The sequence below is a fragment of the Scleropages formosus genome, chromosome 1 (genome assembly GCF_900964775.1).
Source record: "Scleropages formosus chromosome 1, fSclFor1.1, whole genome shotgun sequence".
NCBI classification, from domain to species: Eukaryota; Metazoa; Chordata; class Actinopteri; order Osteoglossiformes; family Osteoglossidae; genus Scleropages; species Scleropages formosus.
The window spans coordinates 52,112,353-52,137,813 of NC_041806.1; the positions used below are offsets into that span (position 1 = coordinate 52,112,353).

Genomic DNA, 25,461 nt, shown 5'->3' on the forward strand with positions numbered 1-25,461 from the left:
GTTTTAAGCTGTAGTGGAAAAAAGGGACAAATTAAATTGCATAACTTAGAGACTGGTGTTGCCCAGCTGCTTGATGTTGATATAGGATCTCCTTGAGTGGCTGTTTGTCTCATTGACTGTTTTGAATAAGGGGTGTGTGTGTGTGTGTGTGTGTGTGTGTGTGTGTGTGTGTGTGTGTATTCCTGTCCTCCTACACTGGAGAGCTATGTTATGTGTAATTGTGCCTGTGTGTGACTACAATGATGCCTGTCGATAAGAAGTGGATCCCAACCTATATGACCTGCTTAGATGTGTGGTATGTTACTCTAGTATGTCTGGCAGAAGCACTGCTTAAAGACCTGGAAAGATGTACGGTACATATAGTACTGTGCAACAGTTTTAGGGACTTGGTTGGAGGAAAAAAAAACTATAAAGTGGGAATGCTTCCAAAAATAATGCTCTTAATTAATAAATTTCCTACAAAGCTTAGTAACCATCCAGCATCAACAACCTCTTGTCCCGAGCGGGGTCGCAGCGGGCTTGGCCGGGTCCTGCTCTCTGGCGGGTCTAGGGTTCGAGTCCTGCTTGGGTTGCCTTGCGATGGACTTGCGTCCCATCCTGGGGGTGTCCCCTCCCCTTCCAGCCTTGCGCCCTGTGTCGCCAGGACCCCACTTGGGATAAGCTGTCTCAGACAGTGTGTGTGTGTGTGTGTGTGTGTGTGTGTGTGTGTGTGTGTGTGTGTATACATTCTTTCTTTAACGACATACAAAACCCTTACTGTAATACTCTAACTTTTTGCAAAAGGAATGCTTGGAAATCTAAAATATGCTGTTTCCCATTGACACTAAAGCAGAAGACATTAAATAACCGTCTAAAACAAATATTTCTGTGAAACATTTAAGTGCCTAAGACTTTTGCACAGTACTGTACATGCAGGCTGCTATATAAATTGCAGAAATACATAATTTCATCAGTTTTTTAAGGATTGGAAGTATAGTTGAGCATCCTGTTGTGCTGTGGGTGGGTAAGCTCAGCAGTAATAAACAGTTGAATGTTTGTTCTGGATGTAATGATGCAGGTGTTTCGGCCCATCTGCCCTACGTTAGCGTGGAGGAGTCATTACGCGGGACAGTTGTCGTCCCATGCGAGCGCCCAGCCCGCCTTTCCACAGGGTAACGGATAAAGAAGTTATGAGATGTAATTATGACAGCCGATATATCCGTTTGCAGCGGGTAAAAGAGGCGGAAGGTTTGAGGGAGCGGAGCCGGGTGACATTGACAAAGTGGCGCTCTGCTCTGCATATGGGTTTATCACTGTCAGGCCCATTCCCAATGCAGAAAGGCTCGGCTTTGTGATAAAGAAACAACCCGAGTCCTTTATCATAATTAGTTTTTCCCATTCTCCCTTAAAAGCATTCCATTACTTTATTCGCTTTATCACCACTCTGACACAGACGCAATTGCTTTTCCGACGCAATAAACCTGCGCTGATTAGAGAAAAAATGAGATGAGAAATCAGAACGTGAAATGATCGCTGCTGCCGATCCATCCCCGCAGCGGTGCCGGAGAAGTGTCGGGGCGCCGATACTGTAGGGTGCGGCTCGCGGCTCCCCTGGGCCCGGCAGCGGGACTCGACTCGACGCAACGGCTACGTGACTCGGGAAGCCTTTCCGAGGGCCACTTTTTGTCCCTTAACTGGCCTCAGATCAGCTTTTGTACAGCTCCGTGTTCTGGAAATTCAGCACTGCAGTGTGTGTTTGTCCACTGCGCTGTCGCCTCCTCCTTCTGGAATCGGCTCGTTTGCACATGACCGCACAGCCCAGTGCACCACGGTGTTATTTTTAATTTAAGTAATAAGGAAGGAGGAATTGTTTGATCACCAGTACGAAACAGAATTCGTTGAAGAAAAGTTATTTTGATATTTGAAATGTTTTGCAGACACAACTTTAAATACTGGATAGCTGGCAGTGTAGTGGTTAGTCACTGCCTTCAGATCCAAAGGCTGAAGGTTCAATCTCCAGCTGTAGTAGTACCCTTAAGCAAGGTATTTACCCTGAAATTGCTCCAGTAAAATTACCCAGATGTATAAATGGATAAATAATTGTAACCTTAACATTGTAAGTTGTTTTTGAGAAAAGCATCAGCTAAATGAATAAATGTAAATACAAAAGGCAAAAAAAAACTTTTTGAGATTCAATATTTTGTTTATTACAAGGTTACCATCATCTGAAAATGATTTTAAAAAAAAAAAAAAAGAAAAAAATCACATCTTAACCAGTCAGTCCGGTTATGTGAGGGTGAACTCTGTACATTTTACATATCAACTAAGCATACATATAGTGGTTAATACAGTGCTGCATAATCATGTAAATAGACGTATTTATTTAGAATATTTTAGCTTCGTCTGAAGGGTAATGATTTAGGGGGTGAAGAACCTATTCGCCTCAGGTTCCTCCGTGAATGAACACCTGACTTGTCCAGGCCTTACTGTGTCTGACGGATATAGCTTTTGCTATCATGGTGAGCTGTGTCTCGTGCGCCGTTTCATCTCAGGAAGTGGAAAAGCGCAAATGTCCCACAGCAGGCCCACCCCCACCCCGACATGTAGATGTGGGGATATTATCTCATGCACCTTAATTATTGGTCACTGAAGGTTCTTGTAAGAGACCCGAGAAGAGCAGAGATTTGTAAAGCAGGCACCTTTTTAACTTCCAAAAAGCAGAGCTCATTGCACATGCAGTGAGGGGGAATATTGCATTGTTTACCCAGATAAGGCATCTTATCAGCACAGTGCGAGGAGCAGTAATTGATGTGCTTTTGTGCTTTTTCTCTTTGGAAAGCTCCAGATAAACGGTGAGCGACCAGGCGGTTACTTGTTCTTGCCCATCAGCATGCGATCAGGGAGGGGGTACAGTGTGTAGGGTGCTGTACAGGGTGTGTAGGGTGCTGTATAGGGTATAGAGTGTGAAAGGTGCTGTACGGGGGCTGTTAAGTTTGTATGGTGCTGTAAAGGGTATACAGTGTGTAGGGTGCTGTAAAGGGTATACAGTGTGTAGGGTGCTGTACAGGGGGCTGTTAAGTGTGTAGGGTGCCGTAAAAGGCGTACAGTGCCCGCTGGCGATCAGCTCTTGTCACACAATGTGGGCGTTCCTCAGGGCACCGCTCTGGGGTCAATCCCTTTCTGCATTCATAATTCATTGCTATTCATTGAAAGCAGTGTAATAGTTACAATCAACATATGCTGCACATTCCACTGCTTTACAGGGGAATGACTGGACAGTCCAAGGAATCGCAATGAATAAAAAAAAAACAGCATTTTAACATTTGAAGAGATTTACTTGGCAAAACCTGTTGGAGCACTTTTTTTTTTAAATTGAATTTAAATACAGATGTGGTAATGAAGTGTCATTATAGCAGCGCCACTTTTCAAAATGGCATCATGACCGTAATTTTTCTCTTCAGTGGTCAGTTAATCGGCAAACTATTAAAAAGAAATCACTTTAAATATTTCAAGTGCCTGTCAAGCATAAAACTCTCAATACGTAACTAATATTTGTTGCAAATGAAGAATTGGCAGGCATCGCTATGTTCTGCTCCCTCTCATTATGACACTCGTACAAATATCGAGTCAAAATACGGTACACAAAAATATTTTTAAATTTGTTAAAGCAAACCGTTTTCTTTACAATTAATAAGATGACTGTCAGGACAAGTGGTTGTTGAAATTGGACGGAGGGGGAATTATAGTCATGTCAAAATGATTCTTAGAAATCATGCATATGATACATTGTAATAACCCCTCCGCCAAGTAGTCTGGTCTCGTAATGATGGACAATATAATATTTAAAAAAAAAAAACATGGAATAGCAGCAGGTACATTTCCACAGTTGGCCATGCGGTGTCCCTTTCAGAGCGGAGTGCCCTGTACACGTTCCCGGTGCCCTTCTGTACCGCGCTTCTCACTGTTACCTTTCATAACGGGTACAGCTGCCGCCTTTGGACCCAAAGGTCGCAGGTTCGAATCTCACCTCCAGCTGTAGTACCCCTGAGGAAGGTACATACCCTGTATTGCTCCAGTAAAACTAGCCAGCTGTGTAAATGGGTAAATAACTGTAGGTACATTAACAGTGTAAGTCACTTTGGAGAAAAGCGTCAGATAAACGAGGACATGTTCAGGTAGTGTAACATATGAGAGAATGAGGCCCTTCTCGAACCCGCTGCTCCGCGTACTGTCCCTCCCGCCGCAGCAGGCAGAAAGGAGGAGCGCCGGTGCGCCTGAGTTATTGGTTTGCTGTAATAATTTGCGGGACCTTCCAGTAAGAGAAGTGTATTAGCATATAAATAGCAGATGCGCGGAGCGCCATCACAGCTGAGTACATTTAATTTTTAGTTTATAAGATGGAATGGGTTTTTAAATGCATAGCCATCAAACTTGCTAAAAGACAAATGAAGTTTAGAGTTGAGTTGTCTGAGGCGGCCTGCGAGGATCGTTTTTTAAAAGGATAACAGAGTTATTTAAGCAGCTGCAGCGCGGCGGTCGCAGCGGAGCCTCTGGGCCCGAGAGCAATCGAGAGCGCTTACTCACTTAATTAGACGCTGCGAAATATATAAGAGGGACCGAGACGCCCTTTATTTGCATGGAATGTGTTTTTCCTGGTAAGTGGTGCATGTTTAGTGAGAACCTCATTATCTCGGCCTCAACTGTTTGGCAGGGGGAGGGACGGAACTGGAACGGGCCGCTTTCAAGAGTGCATACTACGGTAAAGACCTCGAACCACTGTGCGGGTGCGGGGCTAGGGGTCATGTTGATGGGCTCAGTTTTGGTGGAACGTCTGTAATGGTGGCGCAGCAGGTAGCACTGGTGTCTCACAGCTCCTGGGCTGTACATTTGGACCATACGTTCAATACCTGCTCGGTCTGAGGAGTTTCCTCATGGTGCTCTGGTTTCCTCTCACAGTCCAAAGATGTTTTTCCAGAGGACAGGTTAATCGTCCTTGTGATTTTACTGTGTCTGTGTGTTACACTGCTGTTGTACAGATGTGTAAATGACCACATTTGTTTTACTGTGCTGTACTGTCTAACGCTGTAAGGCCCCTTGGACTCCGATAAAATACTAGTTAATAATCACTGTACGTCACTTTGGGGACAGCAGTTGCTAAAGGAATAGATGCAAATGTCACCGTAATCCGGAGACACTTGCTGGAGAAGGCAACGCGAAACCACTCCTGTACCCTTTCCCTACCATGAATACGAGCAGTCCATGCGAGTCAAATTCGAGTCGACAGCACATAGCCGACCCTAACCCCATGCAACCGTGGTGTACTTCACCTACACTCTTATTTATCTGACATTTAAGTGATTTACCGATAAAGGGCAATGCCATTTGTAAAAGTAACACCATGTTACTTTGGGGGAAAGTGTAAGATGAATGAATGAATGAATGAATGAATGAATGGGTAACTAGGTAACTTTTCCTTAGGTTCTTACCACTAAGCAGCTGCGCTCATGCTGACACACTTCTCTGTTGGGCTGAAGGGTCGAGGGAGCGCGACACACTGAATATAAATGTGTGGGCGCAGAGCGTGGCGCCCGGCAGTGGCAGTGGTGGCGGCCTTGTGTCAGCAGGAAGCTTCCGGAAGGCGCGCTCAGCCACACGCATCTCTACAGAGAGTTATTGTGCTGCTTCTCCGGGCTGACAGCCTTGATATTATCGCAGCAGAATTAAAGTGCATTAAAAATAAAATACTTTTCGTTGGCCGGGAATTTTTGAGTGCGGTTGTAATCTTTTTGCTTTGGTTTTTAATCTATCAGGACAGAAATAACACTTTTGGATTTAAAAACTGCAACCAGAATAAACAAAGTAGCAGCGTTAATCTTGTGCTGCGGCGCTGCTATCTGTGCCCATGAAGGAGTGTAATGGCGAGCAGGAGTAATGTCACAGGCGGGCATGGGCTCCCTGCGCGCGCACACACTCCGTCACGCGGCCCACGAGGAGGAGGAGGAGGGGAAAGAGGAAGCTCCGTGAGGGTGGGGGGTAGTATCATAATCATTTGCATTTAAACATTTATCACACACTTTTCTCCAAAGTAAAGTACAGTGATCATTAACTATGATTTAACACCGTAGTCCAAGGTGACTTGGTGTTCGATACCCTACAGTACAGTAAAGTTCCTATAGTCATTCACACATCTGTATAGCAGAACAACGTCACACACATACGCACACATTAGGCCGTTTAGAGTTACCAGTTCACCTGAAACACACGTTAGGTCACCTGCAGGTGGCGTAATGTTTACAGCTACCACCTTTGGACTCGATGGACCCAGGTTCGGATCCCACTGCCCGCTCTAGTACTCCTGATCAAAGTACACATGCTGAAAACGGTACAGTTGACAGTAACATTTACCATGCTGTAGAAATGGGTAAATCAGAGAAAGCAGCAAAACAGTGTAGTTGCTTTGGGGGAAAGTGTAAATAGTGTAAATAATGAAAGAGAGGACCTGCACAGTGCTCTTAGTGAACGGTACTACAGTTTGACCGCTGTTCACCATTGACTGACTGCACAGTCTGGTACATCAGAATGTTATTTTTTATATATAGGCCTATACATTTATTATGTATATATAAATACAGTATATTTTTTTTTAAATTTTCCATTATTTTGGAGACAAAAAATGGTTTAATGATTTTTTAAATCACTTTAATTCAATATTTCAAGTAATGAACTTCATAACAAATAATATTAACAACAATCTTATAAATGTGGGGGGGCGCGGTGGCGCAGTGGGTTGGACCGGGTCCTGCTCTCTGGTGGGTCTGGGGTTCGAGTCCTGCTTAGGGTGCGTTGCGGCGGACTGGCGTCCCCTCCCCCCTCTGGCCTTACGCCCTGAGTACCGGCTCCCCGCAACCCTGTATGGGACAAGCGGTTCAGAAAATGTGTGTCTGTGTGTGTGTATTATAAATCTATATTTCATAAAGAAGCGTTATAAATGCACCATCTTCCAACACGGTATTTCTGTGTCACCGTCATCTTTCATTCCCTTAAACTGTGTTTACTGAGAAATTTTGTTTCAATAAACACAGTATAAACCTCTCAGGAGCTGCAAGGCACCAGTGCTACTCGCTGAGCCACAAAGAAGCAAAGAGTCAGGGGCTCCAGGTGTCCGGGAGGAGGGCGCATCACAATGGAACTGAAGCTAAACAAAAACGAGGTTTGAGCTGCAGGGGGCGTAGTGGTCACACACTTGTAACCGGGAGGTTGTCGGTTTCATTAATAATAAGCTGCTTCATGGATTAGTAAATCCTGTAAATCACCTTTGATGTTAATAACTAGGAGTAAAATTCCCCATTTTTCTGGAGATCTAAAAACAAATGGAATGAATTATTAACCTTTAGTTACCCAGCCCCTTTGTCCAACGCAGTTTACAGTGTTGGAATATCAAGTGTACAGTGATTTTTTTTTTTTTTTTTTTAACCCCCCCCCCCATTTACACTGCAGGGTAGTGTATCTAGAGCAATTCAAGGTGAAAATTCTTAATGAAGGCTGCTACTAAAGGAGCAGGAATTTGAACCTGGGATCTTCAGGCTGCATGGTTACAGCTCTAAACAGTACGCCCCCTGCTGGAGGAACAAAAGCACAGTTTTGTTCGGTACACTGTAATGTTAGAAGCCCTTTTATTCATTTTGCGCAGCAATTTTTTGAATGTCTTGCAGCTGAGAGGGCAGAGAGTCGTAGTATGAGCTGCAATGGCATGCGCCCCTCCCCTCAATCCTGCCCCCCCCCCCCCCGGGGCCCAATGCCTTTGGATGCAGATGGAAGCTATTCAATCAGCTTCCTGCTCATTATGCCCCATGAAATTACCAATGGCAAATGTGGCGATGCATACAAATGTAATTAATTATAACGGTTATTAACAATTATAAGTTGTCAAAATAGGGATGTGGTTCATTATTAAAAGCAGATGTCTTATTGAATTAAGAGACAATTAATTAGTGAGATCAATTAATTGCTCATTATTGTCTGCCACTCGGCACACCTCCCACGACAACTCTCAGCAGTACAGATCTGTAATGAACCAAAAGCACGGCAAATATATTACATTCTCAACAAATATGATAATCAATAATAATTATCTTTTGCACTAAGTACAGGGTACTTTGCTAGTCTGCTTACAGGGCTGTGTGTGTGAGCGGCTGTTTGGACTGATTTGGTCTCTCTGCATTCGGACTGTTTTGGTCTCTGCATTTGGACTGTTTGGACTTGAGTCCATCTAAAGACAGTGAAGGGTAAATCACCTTTCTTTGTTCTATACCAGAAGGATGAGCCAATTGGGGATCAATTGCACATTATAGATGGAGAAGTGTGTGTGTGTGTGTGTGTGTGTGTGTGTGTGTGTGTGTGTGTGTGTGTGTGTGTGTGTGTGTGTGTGTGTGTGTGTGTGTGTGTGTGAGTGAGAGACAGAGCCCTCCAGCGCACTAGAGGCAATGCCCTCCGCAGTGAAGGGCACTGGCGCAGCGCTCTGTGTGATGCTTTATGAAAATGACCCCAGTATTTAAAGCGCCCCTCACTTATGCATTGTAGCGTGGGGGCAGCTCTTAGGCGCTACCTTCGCTCGAAATTAAAAGGCATAAATTGTGTTTAGCGCTCGCTCGGCCTCGGTTCCCGCACACACACACATCAGCGGCAAAAAAAAAAAAAAAAACCTTGGGTTGCTTTTCACCTTTCATAAATTCCCCGCTCGGATTCTATACCAAAAATCATTTTCGGCCCGGCGCCTCATTGTTATTCCAGCGAGATTGATGGTGGTCATTTACGGCGCCGGGAAGTTAAGTGTCCCTGTCACTTCTGAGCAGTATAATTAGGAGCTTTCACAGGTCAGCGCTGGTGACACTTCTCCCCTTTGATTAGTGCTGCAGTGATAACACAACTTACAGGCCCTGATGGATGGGGGGGAGGCGGAGGGCGCGGCGGGAGCTGTGGCGACGCGTCCGTGGCAACGGCGTGCAGGAACTAGGCTTCTTATTATGATGCGATTACAGTTTTCAGTGTTATATGCAGCAGGGCCAGCAGGGGGTGTAGCAGTCAGAGCTGCCACCTTGTGCTCGAAGAGCCCGGGTTTGAATCCCACCCACTGCTCCAGTGCTCTCGATTTAGCCTGAATTGATACAGAAAAGTTACTCTGCTGCATAGATTAGTAAATCATGGTAAATGGCTTAATGTGACTTGAATAAATGTGAATGATCACTCAAACACAGGAACTAAATTACATGGCATTTTTTCGTTGTTAAAAAGGAGAATTAAGTCGAGTTACATCAAAGTAAAGAACACTACAGTGACCAAAGAGTGGGAACACTGGGCACTACAGTGCATCACAGAATTGACTTTTCACTGTGTTCTCCAGAATTGTTAAAAAAAAAAAAAAAGAAAATTATAAAAATGTGGAGCACAAACTGTTAAAAGTTCACTTTTTTAAACAAGTGGTTTACTTGCTGTAAACTCAGCAATAACATGGGAATATTATACAGAAATACTGGGTGATGAAGTGTCTCTAGCCAACATGATACAACTACTTTGTCTCATTTTAGTCACGTGATGGTTTGTTTATTAGAATGGAATCGTTTCGTTTACATGTATACAGTATTACTCTGGTGTCAAAATAATTTGTTTAAAAAAATGGCATGGATGAAACCCTGGCTGGAACGATCAGTGAGTTTACAGGGCTGCACCCACCTCCCCCGGCTGAGTGCAGTCGTGATGATGAAATGTACAGAAAAATACCATGGTACACAAAGACGCAAGGACCAAGGTGCCCCCCGGTACGGGCCGGGGGGGTTGGAAACCGAGTGTTTAGCAAGAGCTCACAAGAGCCTCGAGGTCCCCGCGCTGTTGAGAAGCGGCTCAAGGTCCAACACGTGGCTTTTGTTGGCCGCCGCTCAGCGCGCGAGACCCATCTGATAGCGCTAAGCCGAGTGAGCGCGAGAGCGGCGCGGCGGCCCGCGGGGTCGCGGCCCCCCGTATCGCGGCGTGACCAGGTGCTTCGGCGCCGACCCCTCCCTTTGTGCCCTGGATTTAGGTGTGCGTTATCAGCGCGGCGCGCGCTCACACCGGGACTCGTTGCCCGCTTGCCGGCGAGCTGGGGGCGCGCGCCACACCCCCCCCCCCCTTTACCCCTTATCTCCACGTCCGTAAGCCTGCTTTGGGCTCGCCGCCCCTTTGTGTGGGGGCACTAATAAAAGACACGGATTAGCATGGGCACACAAAGGGGTCGGGGGGGGCAGGGGCGCTTTCGCTCCTCTTGGGGGGTAGTTATTAGAAAAAAGATCTCGCCGACGGGGCACTGACCATCTGACCATCTGACCACGGCGCTGAGCGGGACTCCCTCCACGCTGTAACAGGTGTAACGCTGCAAGGCTGCAGTCACGGCGCTGTTTCGTGCGCATGCGCTGCACGCCGAATGATTGGCTCTGCTTACAAACTGCGTTCACTCCAGGGAGCAGAAAAGTGGTGGATTTTACATCACTAATGAGCTGGTTCATTACAGTACATACTCTGAATTTACACTACTCTCTGAAGTACTGTAGCGGTCTCATCGACGCTCGTCTTAATGCGTTTAATCTGCTCGCCACTGGACCTCACGTGACCACATGCATCGCTCTGTTACTTTTAATACTTTTCTAGGAAGAAAGAAATATAGTTTAAATGAATGTTGAATACTCCTCCGTGAACCGCCACCTTATCGTGGTGGAGGGGTTTGAGTGCCTGAATGAGTCCAGGAGCTATGTTGTCTGGGGCTACATGCCCCTGGTAGGGTCTCCCATGGCAGACAGGTCCTGGATGACAGACGAGACAAAGCGCGGTTCAAAAACCCCTTATGAAGGAAAAAGCAAGGCGTCCGTTTACCCCGCCCGGTATGGGGTCACCGGGGCCCCACCCTGGAGCCAGGCCTGGGGGGGGGGCTCGCATGCGAGCGCCTGGTGGCCAGGTCTATGCCCACGGGGCCTGGCCGGGCTCAGCCCGAAGCCATAACGTGGAGCCGCTCTTCGGTGGGCTCACCACCTGCCGGAGAAACCGTAAGGGGCCGGTGCATTGTGAGTTGGGCGGTGGTCGGGGCCGAGTGCCCGGCCGACCCAAACCTCGGGCGCCAACTCTGGTTTTTGGGACTTGGAATGTCACCTCACTGGCGGGGAAGGAGCCTGAGCTGGTGCGGGAAGTTGAGAGATACCGTCTAGATATAGTCGGGCTCACTTCCACTCACAGCTTGGGCTCTGGAACCACTCTACTCGATCGAGGGTGGACTCTCCACTATTCTGGCGTTGCCCAAGGTGAGAGGCGGCGGGCTGGTGTGGGCTTATTAATAGCCCCCCAGTTCAGCCGCCATGTGTTGGAGTCTACCCCGGTGAATGAGAGGGTCATCTCCCTACGCCTTCGGGTCAGGGAACGGTCTCTCACTGTCGTTTGTGCTTATGCGCCTAGCGGCAGTGTAGAGTACCCGGCCTTTTTAGAGTCCTTGGGGGGCGTGCTGGAAAGCGCTCCCACTGGGGACTCTGTCGTTCTACTGGGGGACTTTAACGCCCACGTGGGCAGCGACAGTGATACCTGGAGGGGCGTGATTGGGAGGAACGGCCTCCCTGATCTGAACCCGAGTGGTGAGTTGTTATTGGATTTCTGTGCTAGTCGCGGTTTATCCATAACGAACACCATGTTCATGCATAAGGGTGTCCACCAGTGCACTTGGCACCAGGACACCCTAGGTTGGAGGTCGATGATCGACTTTGTAGTCGTTTCTTCTGACCTTCGGCCATATGTCTTGGACACTCGGGTGAAGAGAGGGGCTGAGCTGTCAACTGATCACCACCTGGTGGTGAGTTGGATTCGATGGCGGGGGAAAAAGCTGGATAGACCTGGCAGGCCCAAACGCATAGTGAGGGTCTGTTGGGAACGTTTGGCGGAGGCCCCTGTCAGAGAGGTCTTCAACTCCCACCTCCGACAGAGCTTCAACCAGGTCCCGAGGGAGGTGGGGGACATTGAGTCCGAATGGACTATGTTCCGCTCCTCCATTGTCGGTGCGGCGGTTCGGAGCTGCGGCCATAAGGTCTCCGGCGCCTGTCGCGGCGGCAATCCCCGAACACGGTGGTGGACACCGGAAGTAAGGGATGCCGTCAAGCTGAAGAAGGAGTTCTATCGGGCCTGGTTGGCTCATGGGACTCCTGAAGCAGCTGACAGGTACCGACGGGCCAAACGGAGTGCGGCTCTGGCAGTCGCCGCGGCAAAAACTCGGGCTTGGGAGGAGTTCGGTGAGGCCATGGAGGAAGACTTTCGGTCGGCCTCAAAGAGATTCTGGCAAACCGTCCGGCGACTCAGAGGGGGGAAGCGGTGTTCCACGAACACTGTTTACAGTGGAAGTGGTGCGCTGCTGACCTCAGCTGAGGATGTTCTCGGGCGGTGGAAGGAGTACTTTGAGGATCTCCTCAATCCCTCCGACACGCCTTCCGTAGAGGAAGCTGAGGCTGGGGACTCGGGGGGGGGCTCGTGCATTACCCTGGCTGAAGTTGCTGAGGTAGTCAAAAAACTCCTCGGTGGCAAGGCTCCGGGGGTGGATGAGATCCGCCCAGAGTTTCTCAAGTCTCTGGATGTTGTGGGGCTGTCTTGGCTGACACGCCTCTGCAGCATCGCGTGGAGTTCGGGAACGGTGCCTCTGGACTGGCAGACCGGGGTGGTGGTCCCTCTTTTTAAGAAGGGGGACCGGAGATTGTGTTCCAACTACAGGGGGATCACACTCCTTAGCCTCCCTGGGAAAGTCTATGCCAGGGTACTGGAAAGGAGAATCCGACCGATAGTCGAACCTCGGATCCAGGAGGAGCAATGCGGTTTTCGCCCTGGCCGTGGAACACTGGACCAGCTCTATACCCTCACTAGGGTGCTGGAGGGTTCGTGGGAGTTTGCCCAACCAGTCCATATGTGTTTTGTGGACCTGGAGAAGGCATTCGACCGTGTCCCTCGTGGCATCCTGTGGGGGGTACTTCGGGATTATGGGGTTCGGGGCTCGTTGCTACGGGCTGTTCGTTCCCTGTATGACCGGAGCAGGAGCTTGGTTCGCATTGCCGGCAGTAAGTCAGACCTTTTCCCGGTGCATGTTGGACTCCGCCAGGGCTGCCCTTTGTCACCGATTCTGTTCATTATCTTTATGGACAGAATTTCTAGGCGCAGTCAGGGAACGGAGGGTGTCTGCTTTGGTGGCCGCGAGATCTCGTCTCTGCTTTTTGCGGACGATGTGGTCCTGTTGGCTTCATCAAGTCAAGACTTGCAGCGTGCACTGGGGAGGTTTGCAGCCGAGTGCGAAGCGGCGGGGATGAGAATCAGCACCTCCAAATCCGAGGCCATGGTTCTCAGTCGGAAAAAGGTGGATTGCTCCCTCCGGGTTAGGGGGGAGTTGCTCCCTCAAGTGGAGGAGTTTAAGTATCTCGGGGTCTTGTTCACGAGTGAGGGAAAAATGGAGCGGCAGGTTGACAGGCGGATCGGTGCGGCGTCCGCAGTAATGCGGTCATTGTACCGGTCTGTTGTGGTGAAGAGGGAGCTGAGTCGTAAGGCGAAGCTCTCAATTTACCGGTCGATCTACGTTCCTACCCTCACCTATGGTCATGAACTCTGGATCATGACCGAAAGAATGAGATCGCGGATACAAGCGGCAGAAATGAGTTTCCTCCGCAGAGTGGCTGGGCGCACCCTTAGGGATAGGGTGAGGAGCTCAGTCACCCGGGAGGAGCTCGGAGTAGAGCCGCTGCTCCTCCGCATCGAGAGGAGCCAGTTGAGGTGGCTCGGGCATCTGTTCCGGATGCCTCCTGGACGCCTCCCTGGGGAGGTGTTCTGGGCTTGTCCCACTGGGAGGAGACCTCGGGGCAGACCCAGGACACGTTGGAGAGACTATGTCTCCCGGCTGGCCTGGGAACGCCTTGGGGTTCCCCCAGAGGAACTGGAGGAGGTGTGCGGGGAGAGGGAAGTCTGGAGTACTCTGCTCGGACTGCTGCCCCCGCGACCCGGCCCCGGATAAAGCGGAGGAAGATGGATGGATGGATGAATGTTGAATAATGTTCGAACTCTGAATACATAAGAAAAATGTTTCTGGGAGCGCAGAATCCGAAGGAACACTGGTATTTGCGCAGGTAACTTTAAATATCAGACTGTACCCAACTTAGTACTGTCGTAAAATGTGCTGTAAAACATTTCTTCCTTGCGTCTAGCAGAAGTACCATCACGTCAAAGGGCTTCGAAACGTCTCGTACATGACAAGTTGGACAGGAGTGGAGCGAGTCACATAACCGCACACCCCCACCCCCTGTGGCACGGTCACGTGCGCATGATGCTTTAATTATAGCCCGTTCGGCTCTTTCAGCAGCGGTGTGGTCAACTTGAGGTGCGGTTTAACCCCACATCCGGTCTCACTTCCGTCACCGGGGGGTTGGGGCGGTTGGGGCGGGACCATAACCCAGCGTCCTATATCTAGTCGCAATTAATAGACCCCACCAGTGAGAAGAACTATTGGAAGTGGTCAACTGGAAATTCCATTAGTTCCTTGAATTAAAATATTCACACATCCTACATTACTGCAGAGTTTGCCTTTCCTGCGCGGTAAATCTCCGAAGGCCGCAGAGGGACACGGCGCTGGCCGCCCCCCATCTCCCCCCCTTGGCGTTAATCAGCTTAAAGGGACCCGCTGATGGGCTCCTAATTCCCCTTTAAACTGTCTGCAAACAAGCCGAGCGCACAGAGGGCGGAGGAGCGCAGGAAACACACTGTTCAACTGTGAGCGTGAGCCTCTCATACCCGTTATTCCATTTTAAAGGAGAGTACCACAGTACAGGAAGTGTTTGACCTGCCAAAGCATTCCCGTGTATCTCTGGTGGCTTCCCGTGGCAAGTGGAAACACTTTGGTTACGATGTGCAAGATAGTGCAAGGGTGTGTGTCCCAATGATCACTGCTTACACCCCAGCAAGAGGGCTGAGCTCCTGGCCCCCTGACCGTACAAAACCTAAGGTGTGCAGGTTCTCAGTTTGGGCTCCAATGTGGTGAGCTCCCACTGCCCTCAGAGCTGCTGAATCCCTCTCAGCACCCCAGAAGGGTCTCAAACCCATCCCTTTCAGAGCCACTTCTCTCCTGATTGCCTAACTACTCCAGGAACTCTCACATTGCTCATAGGGTACTGCAACTGGAGGTGGGATTTGAACCTGTAACTTTTGGGTCCAGAGGTAGCAGCTCTAACCATTACAGTACCAGCTGCCCCCACATCCGTGTCTCCAGGTCTGAATCTGTTCCATTTCCCAACTCACTGATGGGACTCTTTAATGGTTTTGTTTCTTCGGGTTAGTGTGTCACACACACTGTGTGTTTGTGTTGATGTTTAACTGTGGATGCTGTGAGGAGGGATACACCCTAGACACGCGCACACACAGATGTTTCTGGTATGAGTCATCTGCAGTGCATGCTCTGCTCATGTTCACTGGTTGGCGTCTCTGGGTTCTCACCCTATCTGGGGTGGCGTGTGTGTGAGCTGTGTGAGCTTGGCACGTGTGTGTTTTTAATGGCTCTCGCTGAGCTCTGTGTAACTGGAACCGGCCTTGTGTTGACACTCCAGATGAAGGCGGCAGCGGAGGGAGAGGAGGACGAGGACGATTTCGAGGAGGTCCCCGAGAAGGAGGGCTTTGAGCCACACATTCCAGACCACCTTCGTGCCGAATACGGTGAGTTTAGCCAGCTGCGCGGTGTACGTACACACACACACACACACACACACACACAAAACAGAGAGCCCTTGGAGAGTCGAACCGCTCGTTATCATGTGACCGAACTAAGGAGGAGGGGGGTCCAGGCGTACGATTGAGCCCTCATTCCATGGTCACATAACAAGGTGTCCTTTACTTCTTTACTTTTTTAAATGGTCTTCACATGGTAATATTGTTACATGTAAATACCGTGTTTTGTGTGGACAAACTACTACGTAATATGACCAAATATGACAATAAAATAGACATGGTGTGTTGGAAGATGTTACTGTGCTTCCTTACCAAATCTGTGATTGTGTTAAAAATATAAAATACATACATTGTACACACTCACTTTCCATGACCGCTTGTTCTGAGCAGGGTCACGGCAGTCCAGAGCCCATCCCAAATCATTGGGTGTGAGGCTGGAGGGTGCACACTGGATGGTACACCAGTTTATTGCAGGGTAGCCACACACACACACACACACACACACACACACACACACACACACACACACACACACACACACACACACACAGAGACAGACAGACAGACAGACAGACAGACAGTTACACGTTGAAGGTAAAGTGATCAGTTCACCCGATCTGCATGCCTTTAGACTATCGGAGGAAACCAGAGCACCCAGAGGAAACCCATGCAGACATGGACAGAGCATGCGAAGTCCACTCAGACCGAGTGGGGTTCAAACCTACACTCAAACACCTCTGCTGCTGTGAGGTGGCGGCGCTACCTGCTGCGCCATTGTGCTGCCTATTTTATAAAGCTTTTTCCCCCTAAATTTTGTGTTGTTAATACTTTTATGCAAGTAAATAATTTCAAATTTAGCAAAGGTGACTTTTTTGTGTTCTGTTCCTTTTTTGTCAATTTTGGAATGATTATTTTAAATGATGCCCAGGGGCGCGGTGGCGCAGTGGGTTGGACCGGGTCCTGCTCTTCAGTGGGTCTGTGGTTCGAGTCCCGCTTGGGGTGCCTTGTGATGGACTGGCGTCCCGTCCTGGGTGTGTCCCCTCCCCCTCCGGCCTTACGCCCTGTGTTACCGGGTAGGCTCCGGTTTCCCGTGACCCCGTATGGGACAAGCGGTTCTGAAAATGTGTGTGTGTGTGTGTATTTTAAATGATTATCTGCATGTGCCACAGCCTGAGCGCTGTGCTGTTCGAACATTTATTGCTTATTGACAGTGTTCGCACACTTAATTAACACCAGGAGGTCAAACTGGGGTGGGATGGGGGGTGACCGGGGTCTGGGTTAACTAGTCGGTGTAGCTAGTAGAGTAGAACAACGGAGGTCACACAATCATCTCTTCGTCTTCATCCGACTGCACTCGATTCGCTGATCGAAAGCTTTGCACGCACGCACGCACGCACGCACGCCCGCCTACTCAGTGAGAGTCGCTTGCGATGCCAGGGAGATTTATTGTGAATCAGCTGTACAATAGATGTGCACATATCGGGCCGGGGGGGGTGTGCAGAGCGTCCGGACCCTCACATCATTGTGTGTTATTATGTTATTAAAAAGATATTGGGGAAAAAAATGAAGAAGTGAAACAGAAATTGTGAAAAACACAATAAAAATCTATTTTTCCCGTTATAATATCATATTATAAATGCGATCGCAAGCGCTGCGCCTCATCCAACCTGGAGTCGTGACTGTCGCTAGGTTTTGTCTCGCGCGTATTTCATACTTATAGTATTTGGCACCATCGAGCCCATATCATGGGTCTCTTTCCTTGGACCTTTGAGTGCAGTTAACGGTATGACCAGGAAGTTCATTACAAGTGTCAGTGAAGCTTGAAAGTACCGCGTTTTCAGTGCGCTGCAGTGACTGTGGTAAAATTATCTGCCCTTTTCCGTCACTACAGACAGTGAGTGTGTGCGAAGCGCGTTCGCTCCATCGCCGCACGTTTGGTTCGCACGTGCTCGGGCCCCGGGTACGAGAGGTGCGGCGGTGATGCTCGGGCTTCGCGTCGAGCTTCGCGTCGGCCGTGTCCTCCGAACGCAGCTCTGCACAGACGCTCTCGGGGCCCCGAACCCTTCGCCTTTGTTGGCGCTCGTGCGCGCGCTCCCGCGGGGTCCCCGGCGCGAGCGCGGCTTTGATTAGCGAGCTGCGTAACGAGCGGCGGCGGCGCCACGGCAACTGAACAGCGCAGCGCCGCTAATGAGCGCTCATTAGTGCCCTGTTGTTATTTACACCTCCCACCTGCGTCTCCGAGGGCGTGAAGCGGGGCCCACCGCTGGCCAGCGACAGACACACACACACACAAAAGCACAGAGGATCCGCTGCTCTTCGGTCACGCATACACACTTGCGCTCACAAAGTGTCGGAAAACAGCAGCTTTTATTGGCTCTAACCAACCGCGTTCTCTCTCTGATGCCCCCCCACGCGCGCGCACACACACACACACACACACACACACGTATGAATGTAACCTTATACAGTCACCTGGGATCCCCACAAGTTGATATTTTAATGACGGTTCCTCCTCGCATCACCAGACTAATATGATTCCAGTGTTTCCTATCCGTGTGTGTGTTTCTTTTTTAAATCATTTTCACGTGATAGTATTGTAATATTGTATATGTGTTCTATATTTAGTTATGTGCGCACAAATCACTTGACATATTGAAATAAAGTTATTATTCAAGGAATTGTGTTAAATTTTTCCCAGTATCCTACCTCTGGAGAGAAATTAAAACTTTTTAATGAGAGAGAGGAGCAAACAAATTTGTTCTAATTTTTGCATTTCCAAAAAACATTTTATATATCTATGTTATACGTTGAGATTAGTATGCTTGAAAAATTCACTTTATATATCTGTACTAAAATTGCTGTTGAATTGATGTGTTTAACAAGTAGGTTTTTGCTTTTTAAAAAATTCTTGCAAATATATGAAAAAACAATGTTGTGACCACTCGATTGTCTGGTCACTGCAGGGGTCGTCGTGTATGGATGGACTCTTGTGTGGACTCTGTTTTACTAAAGTGCTGGCCTCGGGTTCTGATCTAGCAGGGTGACGGCTCTCGTGCCGCTGTATCATGTTGCGTACGGGGCTCGCCGCACGGATCGCAGAGCCCACCGCCCGGTTCTCCCGCTTCCTGTCCATCCCCCGCCCCCACCCCCATCGGCCCACACTTCCTGCTTCTCGTGTGACTGAAGGCCTTGAGCTCGGGAGCCTCGCTCACTTTCATCGGCACTGCTTTTCACAGCAGATCCTTTATCTCCTCCTTAATCCCAGAGTCTCTGTCAGGACATAATCTCTTTCTCAAATTTACATTTTAATTACAAGGCCTGCTGAACTCAGGAAAATCAATACGTCACCAGTGGGCTGCCGGGCCGCCCTCCGCCCGCCGCCCGGCCTCTTTATTTCCCGCTATTGATTTATCTCTTCAACACTGCAATTTTATTGCTTCAGACAAATAGCTGCCATTTTGGTCAATTTGAACAGAAAAAGAAAGGATTTGGGAGTATTTCACGATTCCGCTGGCTGGAAGTGCACTATGACACAATGAATCAGGGAGATGGAGAGTGCCGCGGTTCACCGGGAGCAGCGCCACCGTCGCCCTCCTTCGGGTGACAAATGTGCGCCGTTTTTTTTTTTTTTTTTTTTTTAAACACTGTTTTTTCTGCTGCTTGGGTGCGAGGCTCCTCTACGAGGCCTTCCTCTGTGCCTCGAACCCGCGTGGGTCCACCAATGCTTCATAGTTACAATGTTAGTGACTGTTGACTTCAGGGTAAGAACCGTGATTGATGGTACTACAGCAGGAGGTGGGACTCAAACCCAGGTCCTTTGGGTCCAGTGGAGTGGGCTTTAAGAAGCACGCCACCTGCTGCCCATTTTTAGCACTGACATAATTTGAGTGGCAGTATATGATGTTGAAATCATTAATTACACATCAATTATCAATCTGTTTCACAGGACAAAATGGCCTTGTTTACATACACAGAAGGGAATGAAATTGCTGAATTTGTACATTTGTGATTTTTCGCCAGCAGCACAGATGCAGTTCAGAGACTGTCGGGTAGAAACACTTTGTGTCACTGAGGGCAGTAAAAGTGCCACATTGTTGACACAAACACAGTAAACTGTGGGACAACATGGTACTGAAGAGTGAAGGGAGCGCACCGCCTGCCCTCCTGGCACCGGCATCATGGGGGGTCCGCAACATTATTTATTTATTTTTTTTATCCCCCCCGATCCTTGTAACATGTTATTAATCTTGCAGTACGATAGCATTTATATCTATCATTAAATATGACGGGAAGGATGCAGAACAAAGTCTTCATTTACTGTAATAATGTTACTGTTAGATGTTTCATGCCAGTTAGTCCTTTAAAATATTAAAATAAATATTTTTTAAAAAATAAATAATTTGTGTACCATTTCACCTTTTTTAAAAAAAAAATTCAAGGAAATATGTTTGAAAGACGATTGCGGTGCACTGCCCTCAGTCCCACATGCGCTCAGTGGAGGTGCGGTCGTGTGCAGATGAGCTGTTGGTACTTTTTGTGGTAATTCACACCAGTGATTTGTTTAATTTACTGTGACACTGTTTTATGGCATGTGTTACTGTAGACAGAAATGTCTGGTTATTGTCAGCCTGGGCTCTGTGTGTGTGTGCGTGCGTGCGTGCGTGCGTGTTGCTGTTCATTCCTCCTCTTACCCTGTTCATTGTGCCTTTGACTGTCAGACAGAGTCCCAGGAATCCGTCTATGTTTTTTCAAACACATCTTCATCTGTTGGGGGGGGGGGGCAGAGGGTCAAGTGTCCAAAGCGGGGATTTTGGCGAGGTGACGGCTGCTTAAAGACATTGTCGCTTTTAATTTAGCCCCGGTGCTTGGCTTGGATCTTCGTTTCAGAGCTGAAATTTCGCTTGGCCTTAATGGCGAGGCCACCCACATGGGGGACAGGCAGCGGTGGGGGAAAACAGGGTAAAGTGTGGGTACCAGCACTGTGAGCATATGGGTTGTTGCCAGTAGCACTTACTTACACCCAGCTCTTCCCTTTGCTTGTGTAGGTCTGGAGCCTCTGGCCTCTTCATCCTCCTCATCTTCCTCATCTCTATTAAAGTCCGTCCCGGCACCTGGGCCGGCCCCCCCTCAAATGTCCAAGAGGAGAATCAGCGAGGAGGAGCAGGACCCCACCTGTGCGGCCGCCACCCTGCGAGTCCTCAGGGAGCGCTTCCCCTCGGCTCGGCTCAGCAGGTAACTTCATCAGGATCATCATCGGCATCAGTCTGCGTACACCAGCAGGGTACCTGTTGTGGGGTGTAAATAAACAGCTGTAAACATATTTTACAGTGTGTGAGTGAAACTAAAGAAACGCCTCTAAGCCAAACGTGTTCACACTGACTTTTGTTCATTCAGTGGATATTTTTCCAACACATGGTACAGCTCAGAGTAAACCACAGTGCGTCCCCAGCAAGTGTGTCCAATACCACGGTACAGAGTAGCTGTATATAGAACTTATGGTGATGGGTGGTGTGATGTGGGTCTATGGAGCAGTTAGAGTTCAGGAGAGAAGTGGCTCTGAAGGAGATGGGTTTGAGACCCTTCTTGGATGTTGAGAGGAATTCAGCAGCTCTGAGGGACAGAGGGAGTTCATTGCAACACACTGGAGCAAAAACCAGTTTTTAGCCTTTCACTTTTGGACTCTTGCTGGGATGCACAGGATGTTGACACTGCTAGGAGCTGCAGACGTGTCAGGGGCTCTGGGAAGAGTGACCTGGGAGACCTCAGCTACCTGTCAGCTCAGGTGGATGGATGGAAGCGTTTCAGTGATGAAAATAAATACAGATTTTATCAGATCCAAATGCTTAAGAAGGCAGTGTATTCTGTTCAGTGAAGGCACTTCCTTGCCAGTTCTGATTTTCTTAAAATAATTTTTGTGTGTTTAGAGTTGTATGCTTGGAAATCACTTTAAATATTGAAATAGTGTCCTTTTTTGGCAATTAAACACCACTGGAGAGAAAAATTTCACCATCATGATGCTGTGTTGGAAGGCAGTGCAGTGTTTGCAACACATCCTTACCAAATCTGCACTTTTAATAGCCGAATAGCTGAACAGCAATTAAATAGCAGTAGCAGAATAACAGTCTATGTTAAATAATATTTTTCTTATGTACTATATTATATTGCAATATATTATTATTAAAAGTTTTATGTGAGTGAATTGCTTTCAAAAATTAGTAAATTTTCCATTTTGCTTATCTTTTTTTTTTTTTTTTTTTAAAGAATTAATTCAGGTTGGGATGTACAGATGAACTGTGTTTATTCAGAAGGAAAATGAAGAATCATATCCAGTTCTGTGAATGTTTTCCGGTATTTTCTGTGTTGTTATTCTACTGAGCTCTGTGACTTTATGTGGAGAATTTGGGGACTGGTGAACTTTAGCTGTGCGTAAAGCAAAGTGCTGCTGTAGCGTGGTGACCGCATGCACGCACGCACACACGCACACACGCACGCACAGACGCTGCTCCTGTCCTCCACCATGTCCCCTTCTCTCCCCAGTGGCCCCTGCGGAAACGGCAAAGAGATGCCGAGCGAGGAGAGGGGCAAAGCGCCGGTCGTCCCCTTTGGCCTGGACCTTTACTACTGGGGAGAGGAGCAGCCGACCGCCGGCAAAATAATCAAGTACTTCTTACATCTGTATTCCATTATTGTGTTTTGTCTCTCGGCTGGACTCCCTGTGCACGTCGGCAGCATGCGGCCCTGTAGAGGGGATTCGCTCCGCATGTCAGCGCCACTCATCTTTGAGCCGGACTCTACGACATCACTATGACTCTGTTATAGCAGGAAATTCTGCTCTTTTTTTCTGCTGCTGTGACAGTTAATTAAAGACAAAGTATTGACAGTGACTTTTGAAGCCCAGTTTCTTCCTGCAGCCGCTAGAGGGCGATGTTGTCCATTGAGAGACACTGAATTGTGTCCTGGTACTGGGGTAGCAGCATAAACATGTAAACAGCAGCCTGTCATCTTGTCTACATATTAATTACACGTTGAATTCACCCTTTTGTCAGCAGTGACAGGTGTAAATATGGCTGCAGTGTGTGTTGTGTGTAACACTTGGGGCTTTGAGTATTGGCTTGTAATTGCGTTATAATTGGCAGAGATCCCAAAGCAACATTTCAATTTCACGAGCCGTGTTCTCGGCGCCCCCACGCAGGAACACCTCCCAGCACCAGTTCTGGGTGCCCCATGAGGTGGAGGAGGAGGTGGAGAACGAGGAGCTCTCCGCCCAGGCCAAGTCCAGGTTCATCACCTTTTCCGGCAGCTTCCAGCCGGTGAAACACAAGTGCGGGGCGCCCATGTCCAACGGGAGTCTGTGTGAGCGGCAGGACCGCGTCAAGGTGAGCCCTGTCTGTCAGTGTTCTCCACGGTGGTTTCAGGACCCCGGTTCCAATCCTTACCCCCACAAAGTACTTATCCTGGTCTTTTGTTCACGCTGAGTGGTATGTCAGTTTGGAGAAAAGCGTCGGCTAAACGATTACATGTAAAGTAAATTAAGAGCTCCGGTAAAAATTACCCAGCTGCATTCATTAGATATCTGTTAGTTAGTTATTTAGCTGACACTTTCCTCCAGGGATTCGTACCTGGGCCCATTGATTCTAAAGTTGGCAACTCTGACCAGAACACCACCTGCTGCCCTAGCTACTCTAGAGGGGACTGCTGGGACAATGCGATGGTTAACCTCCTCGACACCGAATTGGTGTAACAAACAGTGGTTCTTTCGCTGGAACACCAGATCCAGATGAAAAAGTCACACTATTCAGTTTACCAGTGTATTTAGCAAAGCAGTTAACTTGTGACAATTCTGAAGCAGGCCGTCAACAGGCACATTCGCTGTAGTGTGTGGACCAGAAGGGTTCGAGTGACTCAGTGCGTGTGGTCAAGAGTGTTGTTTCTGATCCAGTGTCCCTTCCACGGGCCCATCATTCCTCGGGACGAGTTGGGCCGACCCAGGAACCCAGAGGACGCTGCCCGTCTGGAGCAGGAGAGGATGAGGAGGGAGGAAGAGCAGCCAGGTGGGCATCAGTGTGTTGAGCTGTACTGTCACAGAGGTGGATTCTCTACACGGTCGTGTGCATGTAGCACAGTGCATCTCAGGGTCGCACTGGTGCCTCACAGCTCCTCCACTTTGGGTTCAGTCTGTGTGGAGATTGCATGTTCTCTCTGAGTTTGTGTGGGTTTCCTCCCCGGTGCTCTGGTTTCCTCCCACAGTCCACTGGAGATGCTAAATTGCCCTGTGTGTGTGATGCTGCTCTACTGTACAGCTGTGTGAATGACTGTAGGCATTTTACTGCAGTGCAGTGTATCCAACACTGTAAGTGACCTTTGATAAAGGTGTCAGTTAATAAACAGTAGTTAATAATCACCCACCGTCACTTTGGAGAACAGAGTGGCGAAATGAACAAACAATACAGTGAGAATGTTGTTTTGCTATCTCATCTGTTTGTCTGCGACGCGAAACACTGAATTCTTCAAAGGTGTTCACTTACAAATATTCCAAAAAAAACTCATTATTTCCAAATGACCGAATGGAAGTGTGAAAAGTGAGAATGAACAAATATTACAGCGTTTCGCTTCCGGAAACACTGCTGCAGTCTGGGGTCGTCACACTCGCATGTCACCGAAGAGTTTGTGTGTACAGCTGAGTTTACAACTGTGTAAAATTGTTATTGCTGTATTATCACCCCCTTATTATACCCTGTTATCCAGAGCAAATCACCTCAGCCTCACAGCACCATGGTGTGACCATGGTAAAAACATGCAACGCATAACTTGGGAAACAAAGTGCACTATATATCCAACAAATAAGCACAATTTAATACAAACAAAACACAAGTATTTGTGGCTGTAATCTGTGTGTGTATGTTTGTGTGTGTGAGAGCAACGGAGAGAGAGATATGTTGGGTTTCCAAACTCAGTTACATGAGCTACATAATGAAAGAAGATAAATTTTGCCCATTTCCAGGATTCCTGCTTGTGTATTTCAGATCTTTTTACACTTTTGCACATGTCAGTTGATAACTGCATTCATTGCTCCATCACTGGGATGGGTGGTGGTTAAGGCATTTACATTTATTCACTTAGCAGACACTTTTCTCCAAAGCAACTTCCAATGAACTCTATGTAGTGTTATCAGCCCACACACCTTATTCACCAAGATGACTTACACTGCTAGATACACACTACAATGGGTCACTCATCCATACATCAGTGCAACACACACACACACCCTCTCTCTGTCCCTCACACACTATGGGGGAACCTGAACAGCATGTCTTTGAACTGTGGGAGGAAACCAGAGCACCCAGAGGAAACCCACACAGACACAGGGAGAACATGCAAACTCCACACAGATTGAGCAGGGATCAAACCCACATTCTCTCACACCACCCAGGCACTGTGAGACAGCAGTGCTATTCACTATGCCACCATGCCACCCAAGGCACTACCCTTGGCAGCTCAGCTCCCCAAATAAGTTGCACTTTACTCCCTTATTTGACACTTTTCTCCAAAGTGGCTTATAGCATTAAGCTACTTACACTGATTTGCCTATTCATATAGTTGGGTAATGGGGAGGCCCAGTAGCACAGTGGGTTGGACTAGGTCCTGCTCTCTGGTGGATCTGGGGTTCAAGTCCCACTTGGGGGTACCTTGTGACAGACTGGCATCCCATCCTGGGTGTGTCCCCTCCCCATCCAG

The 25,461-nt window shown here is 48.3% G+C and overlaps 1 protein-coding gene across 3 annotated transcripts in view; it reads left to right on the forward strand.

The window, feature by feature from the left end:
• Positions 1–25,461, forward strand: part of uvssa (UV-stimulated scaffold protein A) — a 37,290-nt gene that overhangs the window by 6,821 nt on the left and 5,008 nt on the right. For all 3 annotated transcript variants that reach the window (XM_029255805.1, XM_029255808.1, XM_029255811.1), the window contains exons 8-12: positions 15,609–15,714; positions 20,772–20,958; positions 22,264–22,386; positions 22,919–23,102; positions 23,666–23,777. In XM_029255805.1, the coding sequence (XP_029111638.1) occupies positions 15,609–15,714; positions 20,772–20,958; positions 22,264–22,386; positions 22,919–23,102; positions 23,666–23,777 (712 nt within the window). The remainder of the gene's footprint in view (positions 1–15,608; positions 15,715–20,771; positions 20,959–22,263; positions 22,387–22,918; positions 23,103–23,665; positions 23,778–25,461) is intronic.